Consider the following 15,706-nt stretch of genomic DNA (forward strand, 5'->3'; position numbering starts at 1 on the left):
CTTATTAGCCAGGTCAATGAATCATCATCTCCCAGGTCTTCTTCATCTAGATTAGGTCCCCGACCTGGGTTATCCCCATTCTGTTGATTTAATTGAGCATTAGCCAAAGCGGCTAATCTTTTTGCTTATGTTGGTTAGCCATTATTTTAATCAGATAAGGTTCAGGATTGAAGGGTAATAATGGTTCTCCTAAACTTCTAGTTCATGGAATAAACAACAATGAGCATGCAACGAACAAAACCAATAAATAAACATAAAATAAGGAAACTTGACTAACAGTCAATTAACACACAAAAACTCAATCGATAACCGTATTCCCCTGCAACGACACCAAAATTTGATAAGCCCAAATTATACCTCTCTTACGAGAGCATAAACGGTCAGTGTCAAATATAGAACCCGACTAGGTTGGGGTCGAATCCCATAGGTAATATGGTGCTAATTAAGTTTTTAATCATTCGTTTCCATAAAACAAAAAAGGGAGAATTTGATTCAGTTCACAAATTAATGGTTTCAGTTTAACAAGATGAGATATGTGTAGTAGTATTCGAATTTAGAGAAATAGCAAGCTAGGGTTATGTCCACCTTGTAGTTTTTAATACTTTCTAACTATGGTCTTAACAAATGTATACATGCATTATGCTTATAGAGAAGCGTATTGTATTTAATAACATAATCCTAGTATTTCTCAACCATCAAGGACTAATTCACTTTAGTTCTCTCGAATCAAAAGTGTTTACAAAAACAATACAAAATCTCCAAGTAGTTAATCCTGTTAAGGCATTAACATATGAAATAGCGGTTGGAAATCCTATTTTCTTGTCACTACACTCTTTTTTGAACAACAACCTTTCTCTCGAACAAGTTGTATTTTAAGGCACATCCTCTATGTTTGCAACAACGAGAGTTCAAGATAAACAAAGAGAGTATGATGTAAACAAATCAATGCATAATGAATTCAAAATCCAAAGTAATAGATTGTATGCTACTAGGCTTCCATAACCCTAACTAATAAACTTAGCTACTCATGAATAAAATAGAAATCACAAGAGAAATATTCATCATACCAAAAATTAAACAAAATCTTGGTGGAGAAGATGAAGTAGCGTTTCTCTCTTGGTGCTAAGCCGCCACTCTCCTCTCTCAAAAACTAATACAGAATATTCAATAATGATAAAAATTCAGCATCAAGTCTTTTTAATAATCTTTCTCTCATATTTTCCTTCTAAGTCCCTGAACTAATTATAAATGATAAATTAGTCTAGGACATAGTTTCTAGGCACCACATTTGGTCCAACAAGCTACTTTTCTATTGTATCATATGCCATTTGCATTCCATAGTCCCATTATGTCTTAATCTACCTTATTAATACCTAAAATCATGCATATCACATCAGTTAGGTCAATTACATAAAACTAGAGTAAAAACATAAGAAACTAGGCACTTTGTTCTATAAACGTAGCTAAAATATGGGTAAGCTATGATGCGTAGGCATAAAAATACACCCAAGATAACTAATCAAAGTGAGGCTCAAGCTGATTTTGTATCAAAAACTTCTTCTACTCCTCTATCTCTAGAAGAACTATGGAGGAGAAGAATCGCATCCTCAGACAACGTATTAATGCTACTGACCAAGATCTAAGGAATATGGTGAAATTATTGGCTCATATAGTTGCTGGAAAAGCTCAAGGACAAGCCATTCCAACCATAGGTTCTAGTGGTCCAGATAGGACAGCTAGCCTACGGACGTAAGATTTTCTTATGTTGGATCCTCCCACATTCACTAGATCAGATATTAATAAAGATCCACAGGACTTTAATGATCAAATCATATGGTCTCTAGATGTTGTACATGTATCGGGTAAAGAGACAGTTGACCTAGCAGCATATAGATTCAAAAGGGGGGCTGTATTTTTGTATGAAGACTAGAAATGATGTAGGGCTATAGATGCACCTTCAGCTACTTGGAAAGAGTTCAAAGAGGCATTTTTTGATCATTAACTTCCATTTAAGATTCAAGAAGCCCGTGCAGATCAGTTCTAAGATCTCCGCAAAGGCAATATGAGCGTGAGGGAGAATAGCCTCCGGTTTACCTCTTTGGCTAGGTATGCTCCTAATATTGTAGCTACTATGGATGATAGAGTTCATCGATATGTAGATAGGTTGGATCTATATCTGGTTAAAGATTGTACTATTGCTGCTTTGAAAAAAAATATGGACATAGCAAGGATACAAGTTTTTGCACAAAAAATAGAGGATCAGAGACAAAGAAGAAGAACACAAGAATTGGAAAAAAGGTATTCCACGAAGGCTAGATCTATGGGATAGTTTATAGCATTCCAAAGAGAGTTTAGGCCTTAGTTTTCTAATAGACCACCTAGGACATTATTTTTTTTATCATGTAGCTAGTTATCCACCGCAGTTTTAAGGGTCCAAAAGCAATCAGTATGGGCAAAAAAGTAAGAGTCAGAGTTAACGGACAATGGGGTATCAAGAGCAAGAGAGTATAAGACAATTAAGACCTCCTCAATATCCATGTAAACAATGTGGAAATCTTTATTTAGGTGCATATTAGTTTGGGAAAAATGCTTGCTTTTGGTGTGATACGTTAGGAAATATGATGATAGAATGCCCACAAAGGGGCATAAGTGGAATGGCATGACCTACTGGATCAGCCGTTGCATCATTATCATCGATGCCATATTCATGTAGAGGTGTACAGCCTATGGGTTATGGTAGAGGTGTCAAAGGAGCAACTAGCTCTAGTGGAATTCAGAATCATACATATGCTTTAGCGGATCGACAAAATTTAGAGGCTTCTCCGGATGTGGTTATAGGTACATTGTCCATTCTTTCACATGACGTGTATACATTAATTGATCCGGGTTCTATATTATCATTTGTCATTCCATTGGTTGCTGGAAAGTCAAAAAGAACTCCAAAATTACTAGTTAAGCTATTTGAAGTATCTATACCAGTTGGTGAATCTATTATAACTAGGAGAGTGTATCGAAATTGTATAATAACTATTTGTGGTCGGGATATAATGGCTGACCTGGTTGAGTTAGAAATGGTAGATTTTGAAGCTATAATGGATATGGATTGGTTCGTTTCTTGTTATGCTGCAGTAGATTGCCAAACTAAGAGGGTGTATTTTCATTTTCCATGGGAGACAACCCTTGAATGGAGGGGTAACATTTGTGCGCCAAGAGGTAAATTTATTTCTTATTTTAAGGCAAATAGGATGATTTCCAAGGGTTATATATATCATTTTTTTTGAGTAAAAGATACAGATATGGAGCCACCAACTCTTCAAACTATTCCAGTGGTAAATGAATTTCCCCATGTATTTCTAGAAGATCTTCCAGGTTTGCCACCAAAATGAGAAGTAGAGTTTGGTATTGATGTAATACCAGGTACTCAATCAATCTCAATTCCTCTATATATAATGGCAACAGAACTGCGGGAGTCAAAATAGCAATTGAAAGACTTGCTAGAAAAAGGATTTATAAGGCCTAGTATGCCCCCTGGGGTGCACCAGTGTTATTTTTGCCTAAGAAAGAAGGCTCATTGAGAATGTGTATTGACTACCGACAACTTAATAAGGTAACTATTAAGATCAAATATCCCCTTTCAAGAATTGATGTCTTATTCGACCAGTTGCAAGGCGCCAAGTACTTTTCAAAGATTAATTTGAGGCCAGGTTACCACCAAGTGAGGGTCAAAAAGAATGATATATCCAAGACAACTTTTCAAACACAGTATGGTCATTATGAGTTTCTAGTCATGTGCTTTGGTCTAACTAATGTGCCCGAAGCTTGTATGGATTTGGTAAATAGGGTGTTCAAGCCATTCTTGGATGTGTTTATGATAGTTTTAATAGATGATATTCTAGTTTATTCAAGATCAAATGAGGACTATACCAGTCACTTATGACAGGTGTTACTGATTCTTCGTGATTGTAAGCTATATGCAAAATTCTCTAAATGTGAGTTTTAGTTCAAATATGTGGCATTTTTAGGTCATATTGTATCTGATGAAGGGATAATGGTTGATACTCAAATTATAGAAGCCATGAATAACTGACTAAGACCTATAACGCCTATGGATGTTCGTAGTTTCCTGGGGTTGGCAGGTTATTATAGGAGGTTTGTTGAAGGGTTTTCTTCAATTTCTGCACCTTTAACAAAGCTAACACATAAAGATTCCATGTTTCAATGGAATGATGCATGTGAAAGGAATTTCCAAGATCTGAAGAATAAGTTGACTTTTACACCCGTATTGGTTCTTCCAAAAAGGCATAGAGAGGTATACAGTGTATTGTGAGGCTTTAAGAATTTTCTTAGGGTATGTATTGCTGCAGCATGGTAAATTCATAACATATGCCTCAAGACAATTACAACCACATGAGAAGAATTATCCGACGTATGATCTGGAACTAGTAGCGGTTAAATTTTCCTTACAGTTATCGCGTCACCACTTGTATGGGATTCATGTTGACATATATACCGACCACAAGAGTTTGCAATTTATCTTTAATCAGAAAGACCTAAATTTAAGGCAACGAAGATGGCATGAATTATTAAAAGACTGACATTGATATCTTATATAATCTGGGAAAAGTAAATATGGTAGTAGATGTATTAAGTCAAAATACCATGGAACCATCTATAGAAAGACAAGGGATGCCTAAAGATCTGTACCAACTAGCCAATTTAGGAGTTCACTTTCTTGAAACTCTAGATGAAGGGCTTATTGTACATAATGTGGCAGAATCTTTATTAGAAGCTGAAGTTAAAGAGAAGCAATATGTAGATCCTATACTATTACAACTTAAGGAGAATGTACAATATGGTATGAAAAAGTTATTTGAGATAACGCAAGAGGGAGTACTTCGGTGCCAAAACCAATTATGTGTGCCTAATGTATATGGTCTAAAAAAGAGGATGATGACAAAAACACATAATTCAAGGTATTCTATCCACCCGGGGTCAACTAAAATGTATCATGATTTGAAAGGAATGTATTGGTAGGGTGACATGAAGAAAAACATTGCAGAATTTGTAGCCGAATGTCCAAATTATCAAAGAGTTAAAGTAGAGCATCAAAAACCTGGGGGTTATATGCAATGTATAGATCTTCCAATCTGGAAGTGGGACATGATTAACATGGATTTCTTCACCACTTTCCTAGTAAATCTCAAAAGTTTGATTCCATATGGGTGATAGTTGATAAGCTTACCAAATCAACACACTTCCTACTCATTAGGACCACTTATATAGTTGAAGAGTATCCCAAATTATATATCAAAGAGATAGTTTGACTACACGAAGTACCAATCTCTATTATATCAAATCGAGGAGCTCAATTTACTGAAAATTTTTGGAAGTCTTTTCAGAGAAATTTAGGGACACAAGTGAATCTAAGTACAACTTTTTACCTTAAAACAGATGGACAAGCAGAACTTACTATTCAAATACTTGAAGATATGCTACGAGCTTGTGTATTGGGCTTTAAAGTTAGTAGGAATGATCATTTACCTCTCATAAAGTTTTCCTACAATAATAGCTATCATTCAAGTATCAAAATGGTTTCATATGAAGGTTTGTATGGAAGAAAGTATAGATCACCAATTGGATGGTTTGAAGAGGGTGAAACTGCCTTGTTCGGACCAGATTTTGTTCATCAAGATATGGAAAAGGTTAAAGTGATCTAACAACGGATGAAGACAGCCCAAAGTCGACATAAGTCATATGCAGATATTAGAAGAAGGGGGATAAAGTTTGCTAAAGGTGATTGGGTATTCTTAAAGGTGTCACCAATGAAGGGGGTTACGAGATTTAGTAAGAAAGGAAAACTAAGTCTATGTTATATAGTCCCATACAAGATTACTCAGAGGTTTGGCCAAGTAGCTTATAAATTAGAGCTACCCTAAGAGCTCTCAATAGTTCATCTAGTATTTCACGTCTCAATGCTTCAAAAGTGCATGGGTGATCCATCTCATATTACTTATACTGAAGATGTACAAGTTACGAAAGATCTCACCTATGAAGAAATACCTATTGCTATCCTAGATTGATAAGTTAAAAAGTTAAGGAGTAAAGAAATAGCTTCGGTAAAAGTTCTTTAGAGAAATCAACAAGTAGAAGAGATAACATGAGAAGCTGAAGAAGTGATGAAATCTAAGTACCTCCATTTGTTCAAATACAAAGAAAAAGTCCAAGATGCTGAATTGGAGGAATAACAAGTAAGTATAATATATAAGTACTATGTGATAATAGGGATATTTAACTTAGGCTTGAACTTGTTTTGGCTAGATAGTTATGCTAACATTCGAGGACGAATGTTTCTAAAAAGGGGAGGATTTGACACCCCGTTTATTGGATGTACTTTTCCTATTTATATGTAACTTGGTATAGCCTTGTGGTATAGGTAATGGATGAGATTTGTTATGCAAGTATTAATGGTGTAGATGAAATTTTAGATGCTTTCTGTATGTTTTTATGCGACACGATCAAGTTAACATCGATAAAAACTATTTAAACTTGGGATCGTAAGCTAGTATTTGTATCTAAATTTTAAGGTGACCAAGTGTATATAAGTTGAAAGTTAGATTAAAGGGGTTAGGAGCTGGAAATGAAATAAAATATTGAGGTGCTTGCCTAACTTAATTAAGCTAGTAGGTGAGTCACCTACTTAAGCTATTTGGACCAAATTAATGGACCCATGGCTTTGGACCAGATTTGGGCCTATACTAATGTACTCATTTGGGCCAAACTGAACAAAAGAGGAAGAAAATGGAGAAATGGCCCAACACTTAAATCTGCCAAAGGCCTAAGTTAATTTAGCCTAAAATAAGAATTTAAGAAAGTAGGTGCATCACCTACTTTGAAATTTTGAGCAGCTTGAACCCTTAAGTAAATGCATCACCTGTATCACCTACTTTGAAATTTTGAGCAGCTTGAACCCTTATGTAAATGCATCACCTAGTTGGACCAATTTGTGGCTGGAAATGAGGTCAATAATAAGGGCTCAATATAAGATCAATATAGCTGTCCATTTTACTTATTTTAACCACAATATTCCCTTTTAAATTTAAGCTTTCTCCCTTTCTTAACAAGGATAATAACAGCAACCCTAAAATTTCTTCTAGGGTTCTCGAAAAACCCTCATCTTTGCAAGCTAAGGTAAGTGAAAACACTCAAGTTTTAGCTTAATTATCTCATGGAATATTAGGAAAACATGCTATAGGTGTCTAATTATAAATACATGGCAGAATATAGAACAACTACTTGCTCACTTTTTCTTTGTTATTAAGAGATCTCTTTTCTTCTTTAGTTTAAAGTGTGAAGGAAAGAGAAAGTTGAAGTTTTTGAAGAGTTCAAATTTAAGTATAAGTTGCAGAATTAAGGTAAGGTGCAGAAGCAAGGTATGTCGGTACACCATCGAACTAATTATTGCATTTGTTTGCTGCCCAATCTATTTTGCGTATTGTTTGGAATGTTTAATGAATCCGAGGTGGTTTCGATGAACCTTATAAGGACCTGTATGGTATGTGAGTGTAATTGGAGGAGAAAAGGGTTAAAATAACACCCTTGATTGATAGATTAATGTCTTACTACCCGGTTACTATTTTGGGTGAAGTCAAGTAGCCTAAATGTGTTGGTTGGTTGCTAATACTAGTTTTCTGTATATTCTATTACCGATAAGTAATCTAAAAGGTGGGAAGTCAAGTTGGGTTAGTTTCGAGTTATGTTACCAATTATGTAAGGCATACACCATTTTGTACTTTTTGGAATGAAATCGAGCATTTGTTCCATCAAGTAAGTTTCCAAGGTTATCCTACAACAAGTAATACATAAGATCAGTGAATTATATCTCATGAATCCAAAGACCTTGTTCCCACTCTATAACATATTAAAACACCTTAGTACATGCTTATTATTAAACCTGTACACCTATCTTCACTAGAAAATTTCAGACGTTCTCCATTTATTCAAATAAGACCCATGTGTTATTTTCAGCTCCTAAACACTTCATTTGTGTGCCAACAACTCCCTACCTCATTGTTGTTTCATTAAGTGTCCATTTACATGTCTCTTATTAGTAGATTATTAGTTCAAGGTACCATAATGTTATGACCGCCAAGTAATAATCTCAAAGGCTAAATAAACTAAGTAACGCAAATCTGTAAAACGAGTGGCAGCTCAGGGTCATAATCCTAGCATGGGTCGATCTCGATACCTTTATATGTGGGTGGAAGCTCAGGGTCAATAGCCTAGCATGGGCCGATCCTAATGTTCATATGTGGGTGGCACCTCAGGAGCGTAAGCCTAGCATGGGTAGATCCCGATTTATCTACTTACCACTGATCAGCTGGTCATTTGCGTTATATAGCTTACAAAGATTATGAAGTAGGAAAGTAAAAATGAAGAAAAGAATGTAATGTACATGGTCCCGCAAGTATATGTAAAGGTGGTCTACTAGTGCTACTTATACACTTGTATCTGATTTCTATTGAGCTCTCATATCATCTGTTGTTACCTTTAGCCTTACATATTTATTACATATTTTCATACTGACGTCCCTCATAGGGGACCTGTATTTCATGCTGCAGGAACAGGTGCTTCAGCTAATACACCTCGCTAGTAGGAGCACAGGCTATTCAGTGACTATTGGTGAGCTCCAGGTTGATTCATGGCTTTTCGAGTCTATTCCATTTATTTTGGATTGTGTAGTAGTCAAGATTAGGGCGGGGGTTTGTCCTGACCCTAACTAAAGTCTATGTATTTTTTAGAGGCTTTGTAGACTAATGTAAAGTACAACATGGTAGTGTTTTGTCTTTTAGATTTGGTGACCCCAACGATCAAGTATTGTATATATAATTTTGTGCTTTCCAATGTAGATATTTTCATCTATGCATAATATTATGTTTTTCAGAACCTTTGGTTGTCATAGTTACATGCATGGGAAGTACAAGGTTATAGATTGGTTCTCTCAGGCCTCTACGGCTACGGTTGCCTGTTCGCCCAAATAGGATTTGAGGCATGACAAAAGTGGTATCAGAGCAAGTCATCCTAGGGAGTCTCAAAGCCGTGACTACGTAGAATCTTACTTATGGGTGCGTTGTGCACCATATCTATAAACAAAACACTATGGGCATTTAGGGGATGTTTTTTTTTTTTTTTTCACATATTAGATCGTGCAATAGAGCCCAAGTCATAGGTGAAGTCATAGTTAACCACTAAACCTATTTTTTCCTCATTATAGTAAAGATGCTAGTTACAAGAAGGAGTAAAAATACATGTAAGAGAATAGACGTGGCTGTCGGAGAAGGGAAAAACAAGTCACCACCTAGAAAGCTAATCAAAGTAAGGCTCAAGTTGAGTTTGTATCACAAACTTCTTCTACTCCTCCATCTTCAGAAGAACTAAGGAGGAGAAGAACCGCATCCTCAGAACCACCTATTAATGCTACTGACCAAAATCTAAGGAATGCGGTGCAATTATTGGCTTGTATTGTTGTTGGACAAGCTCAAGGACAAACCATTCCAACCACAGGTTCTAGTGGTGCAGATAGGATAGCTAGCCTACGGACTCAAAATTTTCTTAAGTTGGATCCTCCCACATTCACCGGATCAGATATTAATAAAGACCCACAAGACTTTATTGATCAAATCTAAAGGGCTCTAGATGTCATGCATGTATCAGGTAAAGAGACAGTTGAGCTAGCAACATATAGATTCAAAGGGGAGGCTATATTTTGGTATGAAGACTAGAAACGATCTAAGGGTATCGATGCACCTTTAGCTATTTGGAAAGGGTTCAAAGAGGCATTTCTTGATCATTACCTTTCATTTGAGATTCGAGAAGCCCGTGCGGATCAGTTCCCGAATCTTTGCCAAGGAAATACAAGCGTGAAGGAGTACAACCTCCGGTTTAACTCTTTGGCTAGGTATGCTCCTAATGTTGTAGCTACTATGGACGATAAATTTCATCGATATGTGGATAGGTTAGATCCATATCTGGTTAGAGATTGTACTATTACTACTTAGAACAAAGATATGGACATAGCAAGGATACAAGCTTTTGCACAAAAAATAGACACTACCTGAAATTAGGCCTATGGCAATAAATTTTTTAGCGACGGTTCAAAAACTGTTGCTATAGGCAGTCTATAGCAATGGTTATAACCGTTGCTAAAAAGTTGGACTCTAATGTCATGGTCTAGTGACACAATCGTTGTCACTTATGTATAACCGTTGATATAGGTATACATATAACAATAGTTTTAAAACCGTTGCCATAAAAAAATCTATAGCAAGACCTACTTCTTAATTATACAATAGTTATTAAATCCCTCTAATTTCCTCACTTATTTTTTTCATACGTAACCCGCCAAAATAAAAAATTTAGGACCCAAAATTTTCATAAACCGCAAAAAGAATATTTTAGAACCCTCATATCCGAGACACCCAAATCTCACTAGAACCTACCATTTCTCTCACTAGAACCTTTCAAATCTCTCTAGTCGCGCAAATCTCATGGCCAAATCTGTGATATTTATGTGAAATTAAAGCATGGATGGAGCTTATTTTGCAATTTCTTTCATATACTAGTGTCGCTGATCTGTGAAGTCAAAAAATTGTAGGGTTTTCTTCAATCCGTGAAATTTTAGCTGAAGAAACAATTTTAAGGTTAATCTATTTTATTTCTCTAAAAATTGATGTTGAATTTCTGTTGCATGAGTGTTTTTGTGTGTGTTTCAAGAGAAATTTGTGTGAATCTCTTAAAATGCAATAAGAATCTCATTAGAACCTAAGAATCTTCCAAATCTCACTAGTCGCGCAAATCTCATGCCCAAATCTGTGACATTTATGTGAAATTGGTGCATGGATGGAGCATATTTTGAAATTTCTCTCATTTTTGGAGATTTGCTGATCTGTGAAGTCAAAAAATTCTACATTTTTTTCAATCCGTGAAATTTTGGCTGAAGAAATAATATTATGGTTAGTTTCCACATCTTGAATCGGTTAAACTTAAGAGGAAAGCGAGATCTGCTATGTTTAATTTGATACCTGAAGATTGGAGAGGGTCTGTTACTCCATGGGTTGCGGAAATTACAAAGTTGTTTAGACGATTGAAAGCTCTTCACTTTAGGAGAATGATTGTTAGGGATTCGGATCTCGAATTGCCTGCGATTCGTCGTGGTAAAGTTCTTCAGGTTTTGAAGCTGGATAAGTGTTCTGGATTCTCTACTGATGGACTTCTGCATATTGCTCATTCCTGCAGGTATAAATTTGATATTTTGAATTTTGTTTATTGCAAGTTGAGCTGATTTCAGTTCAATTGTGAGTTTATTTACTTTAATTAACTATTGTCAATGAGAATTTCCTTAATTAAGATCCGAAGGGATGAATCATTACCATGTTCATCTTTATAGGATATCTCATTGGAAATAAGGTTGTTTATGATAGAGATAGAGATGTTGTTTATGATAGAGATCTAACAAGGTTGTAAGTTTACTGTGCTTTTGGAATGCGCCGAAGAAGTACAGGAGATTGGATTCTAAGCTTAAAACAAAAATGATGGAACTTAAGAGAGGTTCATCAGGACAAAGCAAATTTCGGTGAATCAATAGTATAATGTTGAAATTTTCTCGGTTTAAAGAGGGATTGAAGGAGATAAAAGGTGTCTTTGAACAGTTCGGTTCGTAGCTTCTGTATATGTTTGGCTTTATGAGTTTTCGTTACATCTTTACTACCAATAGATTTATGCTTGTTCTGTCTTTGGTTCTTTTCATAAGATGAAGATTCAAATGGGACTATTGACCAGGATGAACTAAATAAATGCATAAAGAAGCTTTAATTTGTTGTTCAAGAGGAAGAAATTGATGATCTTTTCGACTCCTATGATCTGGATGAAAAGGAAGGGATTCAATTCAATGAGTTCATTATTTCTTCTATGTCTTCTTTATCTTGTGGTGGATTCATCCTCCTCCTCCGATAATGTATGCAAAAACTATCCTCTTCGCTGTTCTTCTTTTGTGTACTTTTACTAGATATTTACTTATCATGTGAAGCTATATTCCTGAGATTAGTAGTTGTGGTGTTGGTCTTGTAGTTTCTTGTTGTTCGATTAATTTTTACTATCTGTTGATTCCTTATATCTCGATTGTCGTAGTGTTTTGTTGTAGTTTCTGTTCTGTTGCTATTTGTTGTTTCTTATCTTCCGTTACTTTCTGTGCTGGACTGCTTTAGACCGTCTTTTTCTTGCGTTGAGGATCTGTAGAAACAACCTCTCTACATCTAAGGTAGGGGTAAGGTCTGCGTACACTCTCCCCTTCGTAGACCGCACTTTGTAGCATCTCGCCACTTCTCTTTCCGAATGTTTTTTCATACAATTCTTATACTAGCTTTCTTGTATAAGAATTCTTACTCTGGACTGCTTCACCATTCAAATTAAGAGATTTTTATGCATTTGTTTCCCACATTAGAGTATGGGATTAAGCCCAAGTTATAAATGTGTGAATGCATTAGTTTCGTGGGGATGGGGGTTGCGTAGTGTAGTTTCTAGTATGCATTAGTTTCGTGGGGATGGGGGTTGCGTAGTGTAGTTTCTAGTATTCTGCATTAATGGTATTTAGTAGTAACTACTTCTCATGTATGTAGCTTACTTCTGTTTATCTTAAGTATGCAATAAACTCCAAATGTACATGCTTAAGTCTAGGTGACCTCGATCATTTCTTATGTGTGTTGCATTAAGCTATCTTGAGTACAAGTTCTTCGTGAATCACATTCTCTGATTACATCTTTTAGTTGTTACTGGATGCTTTCAATGCTATGTTTTATTCTATGGGATGAAAAAGGAAGCTTCTTTGGTGCAACCTTTTTGCTTTATGGATGGATAAAATTTTCGAAGTACCAATGTGCCAGGAAGCTTTGTTTGGTCAGTGTCGCGGATCTTTGTTTTCATGTTTCTAGTTGATATTTCCTTTGTCACCCAGTTTACTTCAGAATGTTGTTGGATATGAGGGACCCCTTTCATTATTACATTCTTTTTTTTTCTGAACTTTACTTTCATTTTGTTCTCGTTATTAGATTGTTTAGTTAGACGATTAGGACCAAAGCTTCTAGGACGAACAGATGATACAGGGGTAAATAAACTTCATTCCACATTGTCTCTTACTTCCATTGCTCTCAAATCTTTTGTAAACTTTTGCATGGAATTCCTTCTCTAAACCAACTCTATTCCCTTGTTTCTCTGTTGCTGTTCCAGCAGAAGATGGTCAAGGATTTTGTTAAAATCCTCAATCAAGAGAACTCTGAGGAAGTGCCTGCTGGCTTGAAGCTCCCAGAGCCCTTTAGTCAACTTGTTGCTGAAACGAAAAACAACAAGTATAGCGCAAAATAATTTGCTTTGGTGTTAAAGGGAATGGTATGTGCATGTCCTTTCTCTAGCCTTTCTAGTAGTGCATGTCTATTAGCCTTATTTGCTATTGCCTTCTCTTGAACTTTCTACTGTCAGGTCAGGGATTGGGCTGAGTTACTTACTGACCCCACTTTGGTATCGAGTGCGCACAGGTGCAGAATGATATAGCTCCTTCTTAGCTGAACTTGAAGTTGAATTTTCTATTTTGCAGATGGAGAAATCTGAAGAGAGATTAGGGAATCAAAATTTACAGAGCTTATGAATAAACACTTTGCTGCAAGTGTAAATCCTGAAGGAATTCACTGTCTTTTGCTGCGGTTGACTGATGAGTACTCCTCAAATGCTCATGCACGCAGATAGTTGCAGATCACGAGCTACTACAACTTGCAGTCTTCTTCAGGCAGGCCAGTCACAAGGTTAATGAGCGTGGCTAGACGTGTCAAACGTGCCTTAAGGTTGGCTGATAAGCCAAAATTTGTTTCTGCTTTCTGTCAAAGCAACTGTGGTGATGTCAGTCCCAATGTGCTCGTTGCATTCTGCATAGACACAGGACTTCCTTGCGACTTCAATCATAGTACATGCGGTGGAAAGAATGAGTTAAGTTATGGTCGAGGACCAGGGTATGCATTACGGTCTATTACTTTGGTTTTGGATAATTGCAATCTTTGTTATGTAGTTTGATTGTAACGTCATCCTTTGCTTGATGGCAGATACACAGATGAATTTGAGAGTACACACATCATTGGAGAGAGAAAAATTAAAAAAGCTGTAGAGCTTTTCGATAAAGCAACAGAGCAAGTAAAGTGAAAGATTAATTATCGTCACACCTATGTGGACTTCTCCAAACTCGAGATAACAGTTCCAAAAGAGGGTGGTGGTACTGAAATGGTTAAAACCTATCCCGCTGTAATGGTCTTTGCATTTGCTGCCGGTACAACTGATGGTCCTGGAGAATTTGATTTTAAGCAGGGAGATGACCAGGTATTAAAAACAATATCTCTTGTTTATTTGACCAATATCAATCAGTGAGTGAAGCGATTTCATGTTTGCTCATCTTACTGGAAACATCTTCAGGGAAATGCTTTTTGGAAATTGGTGCGAAACTTGCTTAAAAAACCAGGCGATGAACAAAAGAGGTGCCAGCATCCCAAGCCCATTTTGCTCGATACTGGTGTAATGAAGGTGTTGTATGATTGGGCGGTAAGCTTTCTTGCTCTGTCACTCGTAAAATGTTTCCGCATATTGAGGATCTCTAGCCACAAATAATTTTATGTTCTTCCTCAGGTTCCTATTGGTAGAATGCATGTGCCCTTGTGATTTTGGGCTAAAAGTAATACTCATCTTTTGTCACGAAAGAGTGCCTGATTCAAGAAAATGTTATTCATATCATATATGTTAAAAATACTTTGGCACAAAAGAACTGTTTGCTAATCTATTGCTCTCATTTCGAAATTTGATTTGATTATTCCACTACTATACCAGATGACAATTAAGCCTGTAGAACTTGAAATCCATAGATTGTGTTATCAAGCTTCGCTAAGTTTTTGTTTCACTTTAACCATATGCTCGGGCAGATATAAAAGAGGGCAAGAAATGTTAATACTGTATGTATTTCTTGCTAATGATGATTGATGAGAAGGTTTGGAATACAATACAAAGGGCACATGCATTCTACCACTGGTAATTCTGACTTCTGTGAAGAACATATGTTTATGGAATATATGAAGATAACTAAAATCATATTGTCAAAGATAATTGACATGAATTTTGTTTTTGTAGTTGGAGAAAATGAAGCAGCGAATGACGAACACATTGAAGATTGTTAAGAAGATATTAGATGGTTTTTGAACTTGTTTTAGGATAATTTGGATTTTGACAACAACACAATGAAACTTGGTCGATTTTCTACTCTTTTGGATATTAATCACTGTGGTTGGCTTATTATTTTGGATACAATTTTGAAGATGAACATTGATAAATGTTTTGTGATTCTTATTATAGCTTTTATCATGTATTTGAGTTTATTAATATTTATTAGTACTGATATATCATTGCAAGGCTACATATTTTTGTAGCAAATTAAGCTGTTGCAATAGCAACTTGAACTGTTGCAATAGTATACAGTAAATAATACACTTATTTTAAATGTTGCAATAGATCAAATAACTGTTGCATAACACAAAGTGTTGCAATAGATCAAATAACTGTTGCATAACACACTATGACAACAGTTTGTAAACCATTGTGTTAGATCATTTAAACCGTCTCTAAACAA

The 15,706-nt window shown here is 35.9% G+C and overlaps 1 protein-coding gene across 15 annotated transcripts; it reads left to right on the plus strand.

The window, feature by feature from the left end:
• The first annotated feature begins 10,279 nt into the window (after positions 1 to 10,279).
• On the plus strand, positions 10,280 to 15,445 carry LOC107863501 (neutral ceramidase 3-like). 15 transcript variants are annotated; one of them, XR_007053072.1, is made up of 8 exons: positions 10,391 to 11,292; positions 11,807 to 12,010; positions 13,282 to 13,437; positions 13,643 to 14,051; positions 14,142 to 14,412; positions 14,506 to 14,631; positions 15,006 to 15,111; positions 15,211 to 15,445. XR_007053072.1 is itself a non-coding variant. In XM_047408343.1 (5 exons), the coding sequence occupies exons 3-5, from the start codon at positions 14,317 to 14,319 to the stop codon at positions 15,277 to 15,279; spliced, it is 291 nt and encodes a 96-aa protein (XP_047264299.1). In that variant the 5' UTR covers positions 10,392 to 11,292; positions 13,643 to 14,051; positions 14,142 to 14,316; the 3' UTR covers positions 15,280 to 15,445. The 15 variants fall into 15 exon arrangements, 2 of the variants coding, with proteins under 2 accessions (XP_047264299.1, XP_016564918.1); XR_007053079.1 differs by lacking the exon at positions 11,807 to 12,010 and adding an exon at positions 13,101 to 13,156 and having other exon boundaries at positions 10,394 to 11,292; XR_007053068.1 differs by lacking the exon at positions 11,807 to 12,010 and having other exon boundaries at positions 10,349 to 11,292.
• The last annotated feature ends 261 nt before the right edge of the window (positions 15,446 to 15,706 follow it).

Source organism: Capsicum annuum, chromosome 3 (assembly GCF_002878395.1).
Source record: "Capsicum annuum cultivar UCD-10X-F1 chromosome 3, UCD10Xv1.1, whole genome shotgun sequence".
Lineage (NCBI taxonomy): Eukaryota > Viridiplantae > Streptophyta > Magnoliopsida > Solanales > Solanaceae > Capsicum > Capsicum annuum.